Genomic DNA, 20,057 nt, shown 5'->3' with positions numbered 1-20,057 from the left:
CATATTGCTACTAAAAGGATTTGATCCAGCTGCTGCTTAGTGCTTGGCATGGAGGCCCGATTAATAGGTTGGGTGTTCCGAAAATGGCAAGCTGCAGCAAAGGGATAATCCCCCTTTCCCCATCCAGTGTGGAGCTGTGCTCATCAGCAAATTGTAAAGTGGTGGCGGAGCTTGGCAGAAGCGTCCTTCTGCAACCCTCTTATCCATTAAAAGGGAAACTTCCCAAGCAGGGGCTTTAATCCTAACTTGGAAGGGGAAGTTGGCCAGCCATGGCTGAGAAGATTCGCTCTTCATTCTTAATCAGAATCATGAAAATATCCACAGTTCATGCTCCACGCCATAAATCTCTCTGCCTTTCCTCTTCCCCAGCAGCCCATCAGTACATTCGGAAATGACACACACATACACAAAACACACACACACACACACACACACACACACACACCATCCAAATCACTAGATTTTGCAATCCACAGACCAAGTCGGGGAGACGTTTCATTTTTACAAGCTTCTTTTGCTAAGCCGGACAGTGATTAAACGAGCTCCCCCCCCCAAAAAAAAAATTCTAGCTGGGGGCAAGTGAATCACTGCAGTTGTTAAGTTAGTGACACATTTCTGAAGGGAATGTGGCTTTTCCCCCATTGAATTTGCCTGTCAGAAGGTCGGAAAAGGGCATCACATGACCCCGGGACCCTCAGAAATACGAGCCAGTTGCCAAGCATCCGAATTTTGATTCGTGTGACGGCGGGGACTCTGCCACGGTCGTAAGTGTGAAAAACGGTCACCTTTTTCAGCGCCGTTGTAAGTTGGAACAGTCACTCAACGAAGGGTCGTAAGTCAAGAGCCACCTGTATCCCGTAGCAAGGTTGTTGTTCGCGCTGTCGTTTTCTACCGCACACTGAAGTTGTGGGTTGTAGACCACAATATCCTGTGGGTGAGGCCCAGGGAAGATTTATAGCACTTTTCTTCAGCCGTAGAAAAATAAGTTTCCCCGGATGTGCACAGAAATACTTTTCTTATGCAGATGAACTTTGGATAACAATGACTGTATCCAGGTTGTAGATTAATAACTGTGTGGTTCCCATCCAACAGGCAGTAGCAGAAGATTAGTGCTTTGCTCCATGATTATTCATTTCTATTCCCCTCAGACCAAAAAGCCACAGCTGTGCACTGCAAATCTTGCACGCTCTCCAAATATCCCCCTCCAAATTGTTGCTTCCTAATTTTTAAACGTCTTGTCATTTTAAATTCAGTCAAGTTTACTTTTCGTTTCTGGCCATCTCCCATATTTTTGTTGCATTTAACCATTTACAGGTAGTCCCCGACTTACAACCGTTCCTTCAGTAGCCCTTCAAAGTTACTCGTCCCAGCTTCTGCCAACCTAGCAGTTCGAAAGCACGTAAAAATGCAAATAGAAAAATAGGGACCACTACGGTGGGAAGGTAACGGCGTTCGGTGCACCTTTGGCGTCTAGTCATGCTGGCCACATGACCACGGAGACGTCCTCGGACAAGCGCTGGCTCTTCGGCTTTGAAACGGAGATGAGCACCGGCCCCTAGAGTCGGAAATGACTAGCACGCATGTGCGGGGGAACCTTTACCTTTTACCTTTTATAAGTCCCAATAATAAATAAATAAATACTTAACAACTGCAGCGATTCACTTAACAGTTGTGGTTCATACTTATGACCGTTGCGGCTTCCCCTTTTGCGACTTCCTGACAAGCCAAGTCAACGGGGGAAGCCAGATTCCACTTAACTGTGGCAAAGAAAGGTCATAAAGTGGGGGCAAAGCTCGCTTAACAACTGTCTTGCTCAGCAATGGAAATGTTGGGCTCAGTTGTAGTCATAAGTTGAGGACCGCCTGTATGTAGAGAGACACGTGAAAGTCACTTGCCGAGTTGAACTGCTATCATACCAGTTTTGGATTTGTCAGTAATTCATTTTTATTTACACCGCATCCAGTATTATCGTCCTCAGCTACATCTCCCGACCTTCGCTCTTTTCGCCGCGACCTGAAGACTTGGCTATTTGAACTTGCCGGCCTGGATTGAGGGACTGGGGTTTTAGATTTTTAATTTTAAATTTTAATTTTAGCACATGTTTTATTGTTTAGGGCTACTTGGTTTAATTTATTTTAATTTTTGTATATTATGTGTTGTATATAGTGTTTTAATTGCCCTGTACACCGCCCCGAGTCCTTCGGGAGAGGGGTGGTATATAAATCGAAATAATAATAATAATAATAATAATAATAATAATAATAATAATAAGAAGAAGAAGAAGAAGAAGAAGAAGAAGAAGAAGAAGAAGAAGAAGAAGAAGAAGAAGAAGAAGAAGAAGTGGTATATAAATCCAAATAATCATCATCATCATCATCATCTTATATATAGGCAGTGATGGACCAGTTGATAAGTGACTGTTCCAAGTTATGACGGACCCTTCAAAAGCTGCTTACTAATGGCCACACAGACAAGCACTTGGCCACATTTTGGCTTCACTTTTTTTCTTTTTTTAATTCATTTTTTCCATAAAATTTCAACCAGTGTGCTATTTAATTCCTAATCCTTTCTTCTTTCCTTCAGCCAATGGTAAAATAAGTCCCAAGTTTGATAATAGTCCGTTTCGTCTTTTTCTTTCAGTCTCATAGTCACTCTGTCCATCTCTGCGCATTCTAGTATTTTTTTGATTATTTCTTCGTCTGATGGTATTCCTTCATTTTTCCAGTGTTGCGCAAATATAATTCTTGCCGCTGTTGTGACATGCAAAGTATGTATCTTTTTCCAATAAGACTTGACTTTACTTTACTTTATCATATCTCCACCAAACATGATAATACGTTTCCAACATCTATCTGACATATTCTTAAACATTTTTGCTAACCTTGCTGGTGGCAAGTGCCATCTATAAAACCTTTTATATAGGTTTTCTGTATAGGAATTTGACATTGTCAGTTTATAGTTTCTTTCCCATAAATCTTGCCATTTTTCTAATTCTATATTATAAGTTTTGGCTTCAATTTTATTTGCAGCATCCCACAGTCACGTGACTGTGATTTTTGCCATTTTGTGCCATTTCCCAGCATTTATTTCTGATTTCCAGCCAAAAAAACCCCCCATCAACTAAAATGGATTCACTCAAGGACACAGTGTTTGCTGCAAAAGATGCTGAAAAATCAGGTCCTGTCACACATTGTGACCACAGTGACTTGTGACCATAATACTGGACTCAATTACTGTCGTAAGTCAAGGAATACCTGTACAGGTATAGGTCCTTGACTTAGGTCCACAATGGAGCCCAAAATTTCCATTGCTAAGTGAGACATTTGTTAGGTGAGGTTTGCCCCATTTTACAACCTAAAGTGCCACAGTTGTTAAGTGAATCACTGCAGGTGATAACTTAGTAACGTGGTTGTTAAGCAAATCTGGCTTCCCCCTTGACTTTGCTTGTCTGAGGTTCTTAAAAGGGGATCACATGACCCTGGGACACTGCAACTGCCATAAGTACATGCCAGTTGCCGAGCATCTGAATTTTGGTCACATGACCCTGGGGATGCTGCAACGGTCGTAAGTGTGAACAGCAGTCAGAAGTCCCTTTTTTCATTGCCGTTGTGACTTTGAATGGTCACTAAATGAACTGTTGTAAGTTGAGGACTGCCTGTATTCAGTTTTGACCATGTTGCAGGTCAAGTGGAGATTTTTAAGAGGAGACTGGACATTCACCTGTCTGAGATGGTGCAGGTTCTCCTGTTTGAGCAGGAGGCTGGACTAGAAGACCTCCAAGGTCCCTTCCAGCTCTATTCTATTCTATTCTATTCCATATTTTCTATTCTGTTCTGTTCTGTTCTATTCTATTCTGACATTCTGACAAGCAAAGTCAATGGGGGAACTGGATTCACTTAACAACCCTGTTACTTGCGCCCCTATCTGGACCGAGATGCCCTACGTACAGTCATTCACGCACTCGTTACCTCCCATATAGATTACTGCAATGCTCTCTACATGGGGCTGCCCTTGAAGACCACCTGGAGGCTTCAACTGGTGCAGAGTGCGGCCGCGCAGGTAGTGATGGGAGCACCCCGATACTCCCATATTACACCCCTCCTGCGTGAGCTGCATTGGTTACCGGTTGTCCTCCGGGTGAGATTTAAGGTGCTGGTACTTACCTTTAAAGCCCTACATGGCTTAGGCCCGGGATACTTGCAGGACCATCTGCTGCCGGGAACGACCTCTCATCGCCCAGTACGCTCACATAGAGAAGGCCTCCTCAGGGTACCGTCGGCTAGACAATGTCAGCTGGCGACCCCCAGGGGGAGGGCCTTCTCTGTGGGGGCGCCAGCCCTTTGGAACCAGCTCCCCCTTGAGCTTCGGATGGCCCCGGATCTCCGATCCTTTCGCCGCGGCCTCAAAACACTCCTTTTCCATCAGGCTGACCTGGACTGACAGGGATTTTAAATTATGTTTTTAATTTTTTAACTCTAATTTTAATTTTAATTTATTCTACTGGGGCCATTAATTTAATTTCTTTTTAACTTTTGTATTATTGTATTTTATTGTTGTTAGCCGCCCTGAGTCCTTCGGAAGATAGGACGGCATATAAGTCCCAATAATAAATACATACATACATACATACATACATACATACATACATACATACATAACAACTGCAGCGATTCACTTAACAGTTGTGGCAAGAAAGGTCATAAAATGGGGCTTCTCCCTCAGTAACAGAAATTTTAGGCTCCACTGTGATCATAAGTCGAGGAGTACCTGTATTTATGAGTCTTTGTATTTTGTTGTCTTTTCCTTCTGTTCTCTTCTGCTGTCTCTAGGTACTGCCATGTGTACTATCCAGACATTTTTGTCTTTCTTATCAACAATTGCTAGGGCTGGGGTATTATGTGGCAGGTGTCTGCCGGTTTGAATTCTAAAGTCCCAGAGTATATCGTTCTTACTATTATTCTCAAATTTATTTGCTTCCCATCGCAGGTTGAAAATGACCCCGAGTGGATCATATCCTCGTTTCAGTCCGTTTCAGCTAAAAATGACTTGACACTGATTCTCAGATATAACCAAGCAGACACACAGGCATGAAATAAACAATAATGGGTATTGTGACTACAGCAGAAAAGAATATTTGAGAATCTTTCGTGCCAATATCAGTTTTAGATCATTAGCCCTGTGGGGTTGTGTAAACAATTTCAGGTCCTTTTACCAACTTTTTCAATAATTGCTTTGTTGTTGTTTTTTTTCCAGGGCAAATTCTATAAGCTATCTTTGTATATCTCTTGATTGAGGCTACAGACTGAAAAGGTCTTTCCAGCAGCTAAGTGATTTGTCTGCATTTTGTATAAGAGGAGAGGGTGCTGTTTTCATTTCAGTACCCTCAAAACAGTGCCTCCATTGAGTTTAGTAATATATATTTCAATTAGCTAATTAATCCAGCCTCAGCTGTCTCCTCACTGGGTGGCTTTACACAAGACCCTTATCTAAATCTTCCGTTCCCATCTCTACAGTGGGAGGGGGTGGATTGCAACTTACCTCGCAGGGATGTTTTGAGGATAAATTAAATCAGGAGATTTTTGCCCACCCAGGGGCCTGTGACATGGGGTGGCCCATCAATCTTCTTCTTCTTCTTCTTCTTCTTCTTCTTCTTCTTCTTCTTCTTCTTCTTCTTCTTCTTCTTCTTCTTCTTCTTCTTCTTCTTCTTCTTCTTCTTCTTCTTCTTCTTCTTTTTAAAAAAGCTTTGTTTTCAAAGTCAGACAATTACCTAATTAAAACAAACAGGGGACAACAAATTAGCGATCCAGAGAGTTTTGCACCGATAATAATCCACGGTGTGAAAACGACATGTGAAATATTAAGATGATCCGAGGTACAGCCAGCAATATATAAAATATTAACATTAATTCTGGGCTTTTCCAAAGGCTGGTGCTACAGGCCACGTGCACCATCTTGTAACTTTTGACCATGTACAGTACAAGATTTGAAAAGGGAAAAAAAATATCCAATCGTCCATCGTAAGATTGAAATGGAAGAAAATAAACGATAGTCACGTAGACCAGGGGTCCCCAACCCTCGGTCTGTGGACCGGTACCGGGCCGCGGCATGCCAGCAACCAGTCCGCACTAAACAAGCAAAGCCCCATCCGCGGGATGCAGGCAGCACACAAAACCACGCACCCTCCGGTCCGTGGAAAAACCTCTCTCCACGGAACCCGGGTCCCTGGTGCCCAAAAGGTTGGGGTCCTCTGACATAGACCATAGGAGGAAAAAAAGAGACAGAGAAAGATTGCAAAATACAGGTAGTCCTCAACTTACGACAGCTCATTTAAGGATCGTGTGAAGTTACAACGGCACTGTCAGACCTGCCCCAGTTTGCTCTCTCCGGAAAGAAGGACTCGTGACTCCATTTAGCTGAAGCAAAGGAACTTTTATTGAAAAAAAACTGGTTGCACTAAAGTCAGGAGGAATCTGGTGTTCCCACACAAAATGCAAAGCTATTCTTTCCTCTCCCCCCCCATGACCAGCCAATGTGATGCCAGTACAGATAGTCCTCAACTTACGACCACAATTGAACCCCAAATTTCTGTTGCTAAATGAAACATTTGTTAAGTGAGTTTTGCCCCATTTTTACAACGTTTCTACAACGTTTCTTGCCACAGTGGTGAGGTGAATCACTGCAGCTGTTAAGTTAGCAACACGGTTGTGTTCCCCATCGACTTTGCTTGTCGGAAAGTCGCAAAAGGGGATCACGTGATCCCGGGACGCTGCAGTGGTCATAAATATGAATCAGTTGCCAAGCATCCGAATTTTGGTCACACGACCGTGGGGATGCTGCCATGGTCGTGGGTGTGAAGAGCAGTCATAAGTCATTTTTTTTCAGTGCCGTTGTAACTTTGAACGGTCACTAAAGGAGCTGTTGTAAGTCGAGGACTACCTGTATCGTATTTTGAGAAACTCTGAGGTGTAAGACTGGGAACATCCCATTCTCCAGGCAAACGGCCTTGAAGATCCCGCTACAAGCTGGTTTGGTGATCTGGTCTTCTTCCGTTGCCATTTCCCCCTCCCCATTTCCCATCATTTAGATCAGGGATAGGCAACCTTGGCTCTTTTATGACTTCAACTCCCAGAATTCCTGAGCCAGCCATGCTGAGGGGAAAGGGGGAGGTTTCCAAGCTGAGCCATGCTGGCTCAGGAATTCTGGGAGTTGAAGTCCACAAGTCACAAAAGAGCCAAGGTTGCCTACCCCTGATTTAGATACATAGGTGTGGATTGCCCCAAATGCCTCCCCTCTTCCTTTGTTGGCAGGACCCCAGCAAGGCACCAGGCTGACGAGGGAGGTCCTGACCTGCATTTTAAGAAGTGACTTATGACCGATTTTCACACTTATGACCATTGCAGTATCCCTATTGTCGCAGGATCAAAATTCAGACGCTTGGCAACTGACTCATATTGATGGCGGTTGCAGTGTCCTGGGGTCATGTGACCATCTTTGGTGACTTTCTGACCAGCAAAGTCAGTGGGGGAAGCCAGTTTCGCTTAACAGCCGTGTTCCTTACTTAACAACTGCAATGATTCACTTCACAGCCGTGGCAAGAGGAGCCCTGAAAGGGGGCAAAACTCACTTTAGCAACTGTCTCGCTTAGCGACAGAAATTTTGGACACAATGGTGGTCGTAAGTCAAGGACTACCTTTAGGTACAGTTTATGAGATAAAAAAGAAATCAAATGAGTAACTCAACCAAATGGCCTGCTTATAAGGAACATTTATGTACCCGTTGCCCTTCGTGACTGTTCAAAATTACTTTCCTCGTCTCAAGAGAAAACCATTTCTGAAGTGCCAAGGCACCGGTCCTCGCGGTCATGTGACCCCATTTCTGGAACTTCGCAGTTATCCCTCATTTCCTGCCGCTTGCGGCATCCCACAATCACATGGTCATAATTTACAACATTTTTGCCCAAACCTGGTGTTTTCTTCCAGATTTTCGGGAAAACATCTCATAGCAAACAACAGATTCTCTTAACAACCACAGTGTTTGCTTAACAGCCTCTGCAGACACCATTGTAAAAATCGGGTTGGTCGTGTGGTGACCCACTTTATAACCATCATGACTTACAGCCATAATCTGCAAACTCCATTACGGTCATAAGTCCGAGACTACCTCCAATACGGTCGTAAGTCAGGGACTACTTCCATTACAGTCGTAAGTCAAGGACTACCTCCATTACGGTCGTAAGTCAAGGACTACCTCCATTATAATTGTAAGTCAGGGACTACCTCCGTTATGGTCGTAAGACAGGGACTGCCTCCAATACGGTCGTACGTCAGGGACTACCTCCATTACGTTCGTAAGTCAGGGACTACCTGTTCTGTTCTGTTCCGTTCCGAGTAATGTTGGCCCGAGTAGATTGTTAACTCCCTTCTTTCTACAACGTGCCTTCGAAAGTTTAATTAGCTTTCTGAAAATTTGCCCAATTTCTCATTACATTTCCCTTCGGCCATCTGAACGCACTTCTGCGCCGTGGACGGCTGGATGCACAGCTTGAGCAAACCTGGGAAAACAATTAAGGTATCTTTCAAAGTGACTCCGTTTGATTGCATAATTACTCAAATCATGCCCAGTAATGGAATACGTAAGGTTATCTTCTAGCTAATCCTCAAGTAATGGAATTCTGTATCTCTGGGTTTTCCTTTCTTTCTTTCTTTCTTTCTTTCTTTCTCGCTCTCCCTCTCAGCTGTTCCCGGTGTGCAAGTGGGGGGGGGCAGGGGGAGAGACACAAGTGATTATGGGAAGTAGGCAGAGTCACTGGAGGCCAGCTAGTAAAAGGAGACCTTATCTGAAGCAATTAATCAGGAAACTCATATATGTAGGATAATTATTCAAAGCTCATGCAAAAATACTTTCAGAGCCTCAGGTCCTAAGATATTCCTCCTCCTCCTCGTTGTTTTTGTTTTTTCCCTTCATTTTCTTTCTGGTCAAGGTCGCGGAGAACACTAGAGGCCAGGCCTTGTTGTGGGTCCTGCTTTAAAATACATCTTTTACTGACGCATTGATCTTTCGCTGGTCCTTAATGATCTTTTACCAATCTTTTAATGACCTTTTATTGATGTTGTTCCCTGTTTGGGTAAGGAAAGGTCTGCAGGCAAAACCACCAAGTTCAGAGACCAGCCAGGACTCCACCTTTCAACCCCGAGATACATATATTCTCTTCTGTGGAAATGCATCTTTTTATTTTGCAAGGGAAAAAGCTACGGCAAAACCTAGACGGCATATTAAAAAGCAGAGGCATCACCTTGTATACAAGGTAGTCCTCGGCTTAACGACCACAATTGAGCTGAATGTGTCTGTTGCCAACTCGCACATTTTGTTAAGTGAATTTTGCCCCGTTTTGCGACCTCTTTAAGCCAATCACTGCAGTGGTCAATCTAGTAACATGGAGCTGTTAAGTGAATCTGATTTCCCCATTGAGTTTGCTGGTCGGAAGGTCGGAAAAGGCAATACACACATGAGCCCGGGACACTGAAGCCATCCTTAATACCAGACATGTCAAACACAAGGCCCGGGGGCTGGATCCGGCCCACGAAGTGGTTTCATGTGGCCCACGAAGCCATCCTGGAAACAGTGAGGGAGCGGTCCCCACTGCCTCGGCCCTGGCCCAGAGACCCTCCTTCTGCCAGAGACCCTCAGATCTGTCCCACTCCTGCCCAGGCCCCCATAGGCACCCTTGATACGAACGATGTAGAGCTGGCCACGCCCACCCAGTAGGCCATACGCACTCTAGCCACGCCCACCCAGTAGGCCACGCCCACCCTGGCCACACCCACCCGGCCCCTTGAGGGCAACCGCAGTGCTGATGCGGCCCTCAATGAAATTGAGTTTGACACCCCTGCTTAATACGAACCAGTTGCCAAGCATGGGAATTTTGAACACGTGACCACGAGGTTGATGCAGTGGTCATAGGGATGAAAAAAACAGTCGTAAGTCCCTTTTTTTTCAGCACTGTTGTAACGTTGAACGGTCACTAAGCAAATCGTTGTAAGTCGGGGACTCTCTGTAGTGAAAGCTTTGGTTTCCCCAGCAGTAATGTAATGGCTGTGAGAGTTGGACTCTAAGGAAGGCTGAGCGCCGAAGGATTGATGCTTACGAATCGTGGTGCTGGAGAAGACTCTTGAGAGTTTCTGTTCTGTCCCAGCCTACGGGAGTCCCTGTTCTGCTCACAAGGAGAAACCCCTCTTCCAAGAAACAGGCAGGAACCGCAAGAAAAAAAACAACCCCTTTTATTCTCACAGACCTGAGTCATTGTGCCAAGGCAAACAAACACAGTCCACAGAAACTCGATCCTCAACACAAACGGTTGCCTTTGGCAACCAGCACCTCCCACACCTTCCTTTTTATAATTCAGCCAAGGCGTGGCTTCCTAATGCCTTCTCCTTTGCCTTTGGAGCCGCCCCATTGCATTCCTCTGCCCTGCTCGCTTTGCTTGCTGGCGCTTTCGTGCATCCTGGATATTTCCCAGCTGTGCTTCATCACTGTCCAACTCAGGCTCCCAACACAGCTGTGTCTCAGCCTGAGCGCGAGTAGAGGGGCCAGGCTCCTCATCCGACTGTAAGTCTTGGAGTTCCTCAGAGCCTTCCTCAGACTCTAATGTCACTCCAGGCCCCTCTCCTCCTCCTCCTCCGATTCCTCAGACTCAGCTGCCAGATCCATGGGCTGGCGAGGAATCACAACAGTTTCCCTTGGACTACAAGGCGATCCAATCAGTCAATCCTAAAGGGAATCAACCTTGACTGTTCCTTTGAAGGACCCATATGGAATCTGAAGCTCAAATACTTTCGCCACCAAATGAGAACAGGGGCCTCCTTGGAAAAGACCCTGATGTTGGGAAAGATGGAAGGCCAAAGGAGAAGAGGACGGCAGAGCATGAGATAGTTGGATAGTGCCATTGATGCAGTGAACATGCATTTGGGCAAACTCTAGGAGACTGTGGAGCACAAGGTTGCGAAGAGTCGGACACGACTTAGCGACTGAACAACACAGTTTTTCTGCCTTTCCCAATTTGTTCTCTCTTCTCCTTTCTCAAGTATTAGATTATAATTCACCTCTGGTCCCGGTGACCAACCCAGATTGGATTCTGCAACATTACCCTGGGACATGTATATTTGCCTTCGTTCGTATAATTCACATTATCCATAACCAACATGGTCAATTTATTAGGGGGCCTATGAAGGACAGATTTAGCACAGCTTTAGTCTTCTGCCAACCTAGCAGTTCGAAAGCACGTAAAAATGCAAGTAGAAAAATAGGGACCACTATGGTGGGAAGGTAACAGCGTTCCGTGCGCCTTTGGCATCTAGTCATGCCGGCCACATGACCACGGAGACGTCCTCGGAAAAGCGCTGGCTCTTCGGCTTTGAAACGGAGATGAGCACCGGCCCCTAGAGTCGGAAACGACTAGCACGCATGTGCGGGGGAACCTTTACCTTTTTTAGTCTTTTTATGCTTCCTCAGGCAGATTATCTTCAGTTGATGTCCACTGGAATGGAGTACAAATTAATGGTAGCATAGATTTTATACCTCTCCCCATTGTAGCACCACTCACGGCAAGGGCTGCAGCCTTCATTTGATTAGATATATTAATTGATTAGGGGTGAGCACCCAATTCTGTTATTTGCTACATTATGCTAAAAATAGCCAGTCCCTAATTAGATTTGCAAATAGACCTTCATAAGAAAAATGCCATTTTAGGTTATCGGTGGCATCCCGAATAAATTGTTTATCAATAATTTTTTTGGTTTCTTTATAGTTGGCAAGGAAAGTTCCAACTTTTCCATTAACTTCAATCCAAGATGGATTCCAGTGGAACATAAGAGTAACAGTTCATTTAGCTTAAAGTTTTGGTACATTTGAATCTTCCAGAAGGACCCGAGACCGTCTTTGGGACTGTGTTGATGCTGTGATTCTTAGAAACAAAATGCAGTGACAGTTCCATCATATTTTTAGCTCTACAGATCCAGCTGAATCCAGACATGGTGCCTGCTGAGTCAAAAAGTGCTTGGCTAACTGAATTATGAATACTTCCCTCTGATCTCACGGCATGTTAAACGTGAAGTGTCTTTATTGATTATTTTAAAGTGCCTTCAGCTTACTTTAGTGGAAGCGGAACAACTTGTTTGCACACAGAGGCGATTTGTCTTATTCTGCCACGTTATAGGAACAACTTGGCAAAGATGTGTTCTGCAGATGTTAATAACTTTTTATTTCGTGGTGGTTTTTTGGGTTTTGTTTTTTTTCAAATTCTAGGTTCTTTTCGCAAGCAGGCTTTGAACCTGTAATGAAATTGAGCCCCAGATTCCTGCGTAATCGGGGAAAGTGAGTTTTGTCCCATTTTACGACCTTTCTTGCCACAGTCGTTAAGCGAATCACGGCGGTTGTTAAAGTAATGGGACCGTTGTTAAGCAAATCTGGCTTCTTCATGGACTTGGCTTGTCGGAAGGTCGCAAAAGGTGATCACATGAAGCCGGGACACAGCAACCGTCATAAAATACGAGGCGGTTGCCAAGCGTCTGCATTTTGCTCATGTGACCCTGGGGATGCTGCAACGGTTATAATTGTGAACAATGATCATAGGTCACTTCTTTCAGTGCTGTTGTAACTTTGAACAGTCACTAAATGAACTGTTTTAAGTCGGGGACTGCCTACACCAGGGGTAGGCAACCTTGGCTCTCTTATGACTCGTGGACTTCAACTCCCAGAATTCCTGAGCCAGCATGACTAAGCATGGAAACGTCTCCCTTTCCCCTCAGCATGGCTGGCTGAGGAATTCTGGGAGTTGAAGTCCACAAGTCATAAAAGGGCCTGTAAAGTTTGAAGACCCCTAGTATAGAGTTTCCTGCCTGAGCAGGGGGTTGGACTAGATGACCTCCAAAGTCCCTTACAACAACAACAACATGATGATGATGATGATGATGATGATGATGATGATGATGATGATTACTACAATGGTTGCAATGGCCCAGGGGTGGTGTGATCACCATAGTTAACCTTCCCACCCACCTGGCTCCTGACAGGCAAAGTCGATAAGGGGGAAGCCAGATTGGCTTAACGCCAACACAACTCACTTAACAACCGGTGGCCAGAAAGTTTGTAAAATGTGGCAAAACCCCACTTAACAACTGTCTTGCCTACCCTACCCACAGAAGTACATGCCTGTTGCCAAGCGCCCAAATTCTGACCCCGAGGGACGCTGCAAAGGTGAGGAACTGGTCCTCGGGTCACTTTTTTTTCGGGGCCGTCGTAACTTTGAACCATCCTTAAACGAACGGTTGTAAGTCGAGGACGACCTGTAAAGCTGGTAAAGATTACCCTGGGAAATGTCCGAAGCCATGGATGAATCAAACCTCCTCTCCCAGGCTTGTCCCAAGCGAACCACCTTGTTGACTTGCCTTCTGTTTGTTTTGTTTCTGAGTGTCTCTTTTAAATGAGATGGGAGTTGCACTGGGATAAAATATGTTTTCCCGTCTTCAGCTGCCAGCTGGAAAACTCCTTCCCCAACACTTATTACCTCGATAAATACAGAGTATAAAAGCTGACTAAGGACTTCCCACACACACACGGGCTTGTTGTGTTTTTTTTCCTTTTTCTCCCTCTTTCATGTGTGTGGATGTGGCTTTCCCATTCTCACACACACCCCAGTGGCAGGACACGTCAGAAGTCCCAATTTCCATTAGGAAAGCTTCCAAGCTTTTTTACCTTTCCAAACAAGCTTTTCTTTCTTTCTTTCTTCCCCCCCCCCCCCGGGAAACGGGCGAGAGAGAATTGGAGAAGGCTCGGAAATTCCCCCAGCCGAAAACGCTCCAAGCAACAACAACAACAAAAAATAATAATAATAATCCCTGAAATAGTCCACTTTAGTGACATTGCCTCACATGGATCTCCAAATTCATATTTCTATTTTTGTAAGAAATGAGCGGGGCTGAGGAATCTCAACGCTCCCCATATTGCCATATCTGGGCCCCTGTTCTATTATTGTAATCAGGCCTGAAACACGCACACACACACGCACACACACACACACACCAAAAAAAAGCAGATTAACGACAGCAGTTTATTGTACCGGAAGAGGGGAGAAAATGGGAGCCGTCGTTATCATAAATCATATCATAAATAAGCAAAAGAGAAACCCCGTTGTGGTGGTGTCCGCCTTGCAAGGCCCTCACTGGCGCATTCGCTCAGGATGGTAGCCATAGAAACCCCAAAGTCATATTGTTATCTTAGTCTTGCTGCATTTCTGTGATACAACCATATTAACATATAGATTAGGCCATTTATAATACTAGGTGTCATTTCAGGTTAGCTTGCTTATATAGCATTTTAAGGTGCTCTTTTTTTCTTTTTCTTTTTTAATTGTGGATATGTTAGAAAAGGCTCCTTTTTCTGCTGGTCAGTTTCTCTGTGTGTGTGTGTGTGTGTGTGTGTGTGTGTGTTTCTCTCTCTCTCTCTCTCTCTCTCCATTTATAACCCATCATCATCGTACAGTCCGTCAGTTTAGTTAATCTACTCCTGTTATTGATTGGCTGTGGCGGACAAGTTGTCACGGCCTAATTACCTTGTCTTTGCTAATAATTTCATTTTTAACGGGGCGGGTGGGGGAAATGAAATATGTTTAAATAAGGAACACACCGCGAGTTTGCTTTGTGGAGGTGCCTGGTTAGGGCAGCCTGACTGATGATCGAACGGGAAGTGGATTGGATATTCTATTGATGGAAATCGCCTGCGAAGGTCGCAAATGGCCATCATACGACTACGAGACACTGCGACGGCTACAACTTTGAGGACCCGGTCGTAAGTCTCCTCTTGCGGTGCTCTCGTAACTTGGAATGGTCACTGACTAAGTGGTTGGTAAGGGAGGACTATCTGTACAGTAGGGGTCCCCAACCCCTGTGTCACGTCCTATTAACGGGCCTTGAGCCGTTTGGCACCACCTCCCCCCCCCCAATCAGTCCACAAAGGTTGGAGAGCTCTACTATACAGCAGCAATAACTGAGAATACAAGTACAGTGAGAGGAAAAAATATTTGATCCCCTTCTGATTTTATACTTTTGGCCACTGACAAAGAAATGAATAACGGGGGTCTTCAAACGTGGCCCTTTTATGACTTGTGGACTTCAACTCCCAGAATTCCTCAGCCAGGAGTTGAAGTCCACAAGTCATAAAAGGGCCACGTTTGAAGGCCCCTGGTCTGGATGCAAGCCTGCAGTTTCATCAAAATGGCCGACTGATGAATTCTGGGAGTTGAAGTCCGCAAGTCATAAAAGGGCCGTTTGAAGGCCCCTGGTCTGGATCCAAGCCTGCAGTTTCATCAAAATGGCCGACTGATGAATTCTGGGAGTTGAAGTCCGCAAGTCATAAACGGGCCGTTTGAAAGGCCCCTGGTCTGGATCCAAGCCTGCAGTTTCATCAAAATGGCCGACTGATGAATTCTGGGAGTTGAAGTCCACAAGACATAAAAGGGCCGTTTGAAGGCCCCTGGTCTGGATGCAAGCCTGCAGTTTCATCAAAATGGCCGACTGATGAATTCTGGGAGTTGAAGTCCACAGGTCATAAAAGGGCCAAGTTTGAAGACCCCTGGTCTATAATTTTTGCGGTAGGTTTATTTTAACAGTGAGAGACAGAATAACACCCAAAAAAAAAAATCCAGAAAAACACCTTTCAAAAAAAAGTTATAAATTGATTTGGGCCCAACGTTTCCATTGCTGAGCAAGGCACTTGTTGAAAGTGAGTTTTGCTCCATTTCATGACCTTTTTTTGCCACAGTTGTTAAGAAAATCACTGCAGCTGTGAAGTGAATCGTACGGTCGTTAAGCGAACCTGGCTCCCCCCACCAATTTTGCTAGTCGGAAACCAGCTGGGAAGGTCACATGGGAATCACACGATCCCAGGATGCTGCAACTGTCATAAGTTCATGCCAGGTGCCAAGTGTTCAACTTTTGATCAGATAACTAGGGGGATGCTGCAGTGGTCATAAGTATGAAAAACGGTCCTAGGAGATATTTTTTTTAGTGCTCTTGTAACTTTGATTCAGTCATTAAACAAATGGCCGTAAGTTGAGGACTACCTCTATAAGTTCAGTGCTGAGTGTATTTTTATACTATAAGAGTATTTTTAGCCTTTTGACTGAAAATTCACATTTTGTAGGGTATGTTTTTAATTGCCAAAAATCTCTTCGTTCTTTATTCAGAGTCTCTCAGTTTTGGCCATTAGCTGAAAAATTCACAGGCAGGCCTGGAAGGGGTGCTTGGGGACGACGGTTATCAAATTATTACACGCGGAAACGGGTAATAGACATTTCAAAATATCGAAGTTAATTTAGCCAATCATTTCACTCGCACATTCAGCTCACTGACATGTTCTATATCATGCAACGTAAATTGATTATGGATTCTAACTGAACTATATACGCAAGTACAAAAAAAAAAGGAAGAAAGAAAGAAAGATTGAACTGTCCGTTTAGATTATTCCAGTATTTGCAGCCCGGGTTCCGCTTTCATTTTTTTATTCTAATATTTAAATCATTAAGCTCTAATTTTTTTTTGACGGTTTGTGAGCAGTCAGCCTGAGAGAACTTCATCTTCCCTCCCAAACTGTGAACTGTTTTTATTAATAGCTGCCCAGAGTCTTTATGGGGGGGTGGGGAAGGGCGGCATAAAATTAATTAATTAATTAATCATTTTGAAACACCTTCACCTTATTGACGCATATTAGCATGTTTTCCAGAGCAATTTTCCAGGTTAAAATACATGCTCACAATATCTGAACATAAAATAAAAATATAAATATAAATAAAATATAAAAATATAAATATAAATATAAAAATATAAATCAAATAAATAAATAAATAAATAAATAATAAAAGCATAAGTGTTGTCTTTAACATTTTGGCTACTTTGTGGAAGTTTGCTTACTTAAAAAAAGAAAAAAAAACCTAGCCAGGACTTAATCTTGATTACTCTTAACTCTTCTTATTGCATGGTCTGTCCTGGTTCTGACATCCTCCAATAAATGTTATTAAATACTGCAGCAGGATCAATAAAGTTATTGGGGTAAAATTTCTAATAGTTCTAATAGTTGCACCTTGAAATCTCATTTATTGGGATAAAATTTCTAATAGTTCTGTAAACCTAGATTAAAAATGTGAATGCGTATTACAACACCAAAAGAAAGAAGGTCCACATTCTGTGGAGAACTAAGAAATACGATCTGGTTAATGTTAATATTCACCTAAAGTACTTCACTTCGGCCTGTTCTATCAGAATCGTGATATTCATTCATCAAATAAGAATACTTTTTGAGGTAATTTTTTTGGGATGGGGGAAATCTTTAGAATTCCATGTGTACCAGCAAGGAATAATAGAACAGAATAACAAGAGTTGAAAAGGACCTTGGAGGTCATCTAGTCCAACCCCCTGCTCAGGCAGGAAACCCTATACCATTTCAGACAAATAGCTGTCCAGTCTCTTCTTAAAAACCTCCAGTGTTGGAGCATTCACAGCTTCTGGAGGCAGGTTGTTCCACTGATTAATTGTTGTAAATGTCAGGAAATTTCTCCTTAGTTCCAGGTTGCTTCTCCCCTTGGTGAGTTTCCATCCGTTGCTTCTTGTCCCGCCTTGAGGCGCTTTGGAGAATAGCTTGACTGCCTCTTCTTTGGGGCAGCCCCTGAGATACTGGAAGACTGCTATCGTGTCCCCCCTGGTCCTTCTCTTCATTAAACTAGACATCCCCAATTCCTGCAACTGTTCTTCGTAGGTTTTAGCCTCCAGTCCCTTAATCATCTTTGTTACAGGAGTGTTAAGATAATTTTTTTTTCTTTCACCTCTGCACTGGACAACTCTCTGTAACACTGAGGTCAAAACGACGAATTTGAAATATTTTTCCAGCTCAGCTCATTTCTCTTTTAAATCATGCCACCCTAGGCAATATGAGCATATTTCATTCCCCGAAGAGATCAGGCAGTGATTAAACCCAATTTTTGGAACCTGCACCAAATCCAGTAGCACGGTCTATTTCTAGCAGATGCCAGCACACACGAGGCTGATTTGATTTTTTTCCCCTTTTTCCTCCTCCTCCTCCTCCTCCTCCTCCTCCTCCTCCTCCTCCTCCTCCTCCTCCTCCTCCTCCTCCCTTTTTTTTTTAAGGACAAAAACATATATGTCCATCCAAGCAAAACTGAACTAACAAATTTCTGTTTTCTTATGGAAGGGTAAATAAAACAGAAGGCTTTATCCCCCCCCCCCCCAGGCAGACTTTCCACTTTGGACCCGCTGCCGTAAATCCTCCAGGCCTTGGCAAAAGCTTAACTTGTGTTAGGTTTTTGTTCTTTCTTTTTTTACTTAATTTGCACCGCTGGCACAAATTCATGTTTAGACCCAAGGCTCTTGACGCGAGTCTCCTGAATCAGGCCTTGACACATTCTAGGGGGAAAGGAAAGTCCCGTTCCAAAGATTCAGAGGCAAACCAAAACTCAAATGGGATTTTTGGAGAGAGGTTCAAAACGCGAGAAGCAAAGTTTGTTAAAATGGCAAGAATGCACCCAGCAAATACATGTTCGGTTGTTTCTCAAATGGTATCTGTGGCTGGCTTTTTATTCGAGCGCTTTAAAGATGATGATGATGATGATGATGATGATGATGATGATAATGATGATGATAATGATAATGATAACAACAACAATTGTCGATAAGAAAGACAAAAAAGTCTGGATAGTGGACGTGGCAGTGCCTGGACACAGCAGAATAGACTATTTTTTATTTATTTATTTTTTAATTTTAATTCCATTTATATCCCGCCCTTCTCCGAAGACTCAGGGCGGCTTACAAGCTTAGCAGTAGTAGAAGGAACTGGAGAAGGTAACAAAATCTAAAGACCTCCAAATACAAATAGAAAGACTGTGGCAAAGGCAAGCAAGGGTGGCACTAATAGTAATAGGCACCTTGGGTGCAATCCCAAAACAACTGGAGCACCACTTGAACACCATCATCGGCATTGACAAATTCACCATCAGTCAATTGCAAAAGGCGGCCTCACTAGGAACTGCTTCCATCCTGCGACGAGATCTGTAATACCATCCAACATCCACATCTGCCTATCCCAGGTCCTTGGTAAGGACTCGATAGGTAGACAAAAATGCCAAATCCAGTCTGAACATCCAGCTGACTGTGCAATGATCAATAATAATAATAATAATAATAATAATAATAATAATAATAATAATAATAATAATAATAATAATAATATTGGAAGGGACCTTAGAGGCCATCTAGTCCAACCCCCTGCTCAGGCAGGAAACCCTATACTCATTTCAGTCAAATGGCTGTCCAGTCTCTTCTTAAAAACTTCCAGTGTTGGAGCACTCACAGCTTCTGGAGGCAGGTTGTTCCACTGGTTAATTGTCCTCACTGTCAGGAAGTTTCTCCTTATTTCTAGGTTGTTTCTCTCCTTGACTAGTTTCCATCCGTTGCTTCTTGTCCTGCCTTCGGGTGCTTTGGAGAATAGCTTGACTCCCTCTACTTTGGGGCAGCCCCTGAGATATTGGAAGACTGCTATCATGTCCCCCCTCGTCCTTCTCTTCATTAAACTGGACATAGACATGATGAGGGAGGGTTTTTGCGAGCCATCAGTCAAGTCACTGGAAGAGGGTGGCCTGGTGCATCAGCTGCCACGTTGCCAGAAAAAGCCTTTTGTCAAGAAGCAAAGGAATGTAGTTATTGTGTGACAGCAGTAACATTAGAATGGCACTTGCATAATGCAGCCATCTTGATTCTTTTTAAAGCAATATACCTTCACTTTTGCAGGTACAGGTGGTCCTCGACTTAAAACAGTTTGTTTAGTGACCATTCAGAGTTACAGTGGCACTGGAAAAAGTGACTTACGACCGTTTCTCACACGACCGTTGCAGTATCCCCACGGTCATGCGCTCAAAATTCAGACACTTGGGAACCGGTTCCTATTTATGACGCTCGCAGGGTCCCGGGTTCGTGTGATCCCCTTTTGCAGCCTTCTGA

The 20,057-nt window shown here is 43.9% G+C and overlaps 1 protein-coding gene across 3 annotated transcripts in view; it reads left to right on the top strand.

Moving 5' to 3' along the window:
* The window catches only part of TAF3 (TATA-box binding protein associated factor 3), a 162,805-nt gene that overhangs the window by 79,541 nt on the left and 63,207 nt on the right, over positions 1-20,057 (top strand). The window contains exon 1 of one of the 3 annotated variants that reach the window (XM_083366095.1): positions 13,176-13,251. The exons of the other annotated variants lie outside the window; for them this stretch is intronic. Within the exon in view, the coding sequence (XP_083222221.1) occupies positions 13,203-13,251 (49 nt within the window). The 5' untranslated portion in view covers positions 13,176-13,202. Of the gene's footprint in view, positions 1-13,175; positions 13,252-20,057 lie in introns of those variants that run through there. 3 annotated transcript variants of the gene reach the window in all.

Source organism: Vipera ursinii, assembly GCF_947247035.1.
Source record: "Vipera ursinii genome assembly, chromosome: 6".
In the NCBI taxonomy this organism is placed as follows: domain Eukaryota; kingdom Metazoa; phylum Chordata; class Lepidosauria; order Squamata; family Viperidae; genus Vipera; species Vipera ursinii.
Note: the sequence above shows the minus strand (reverse complement) of the source record. Positions and strands in the feature narration are given on the sequence as shown.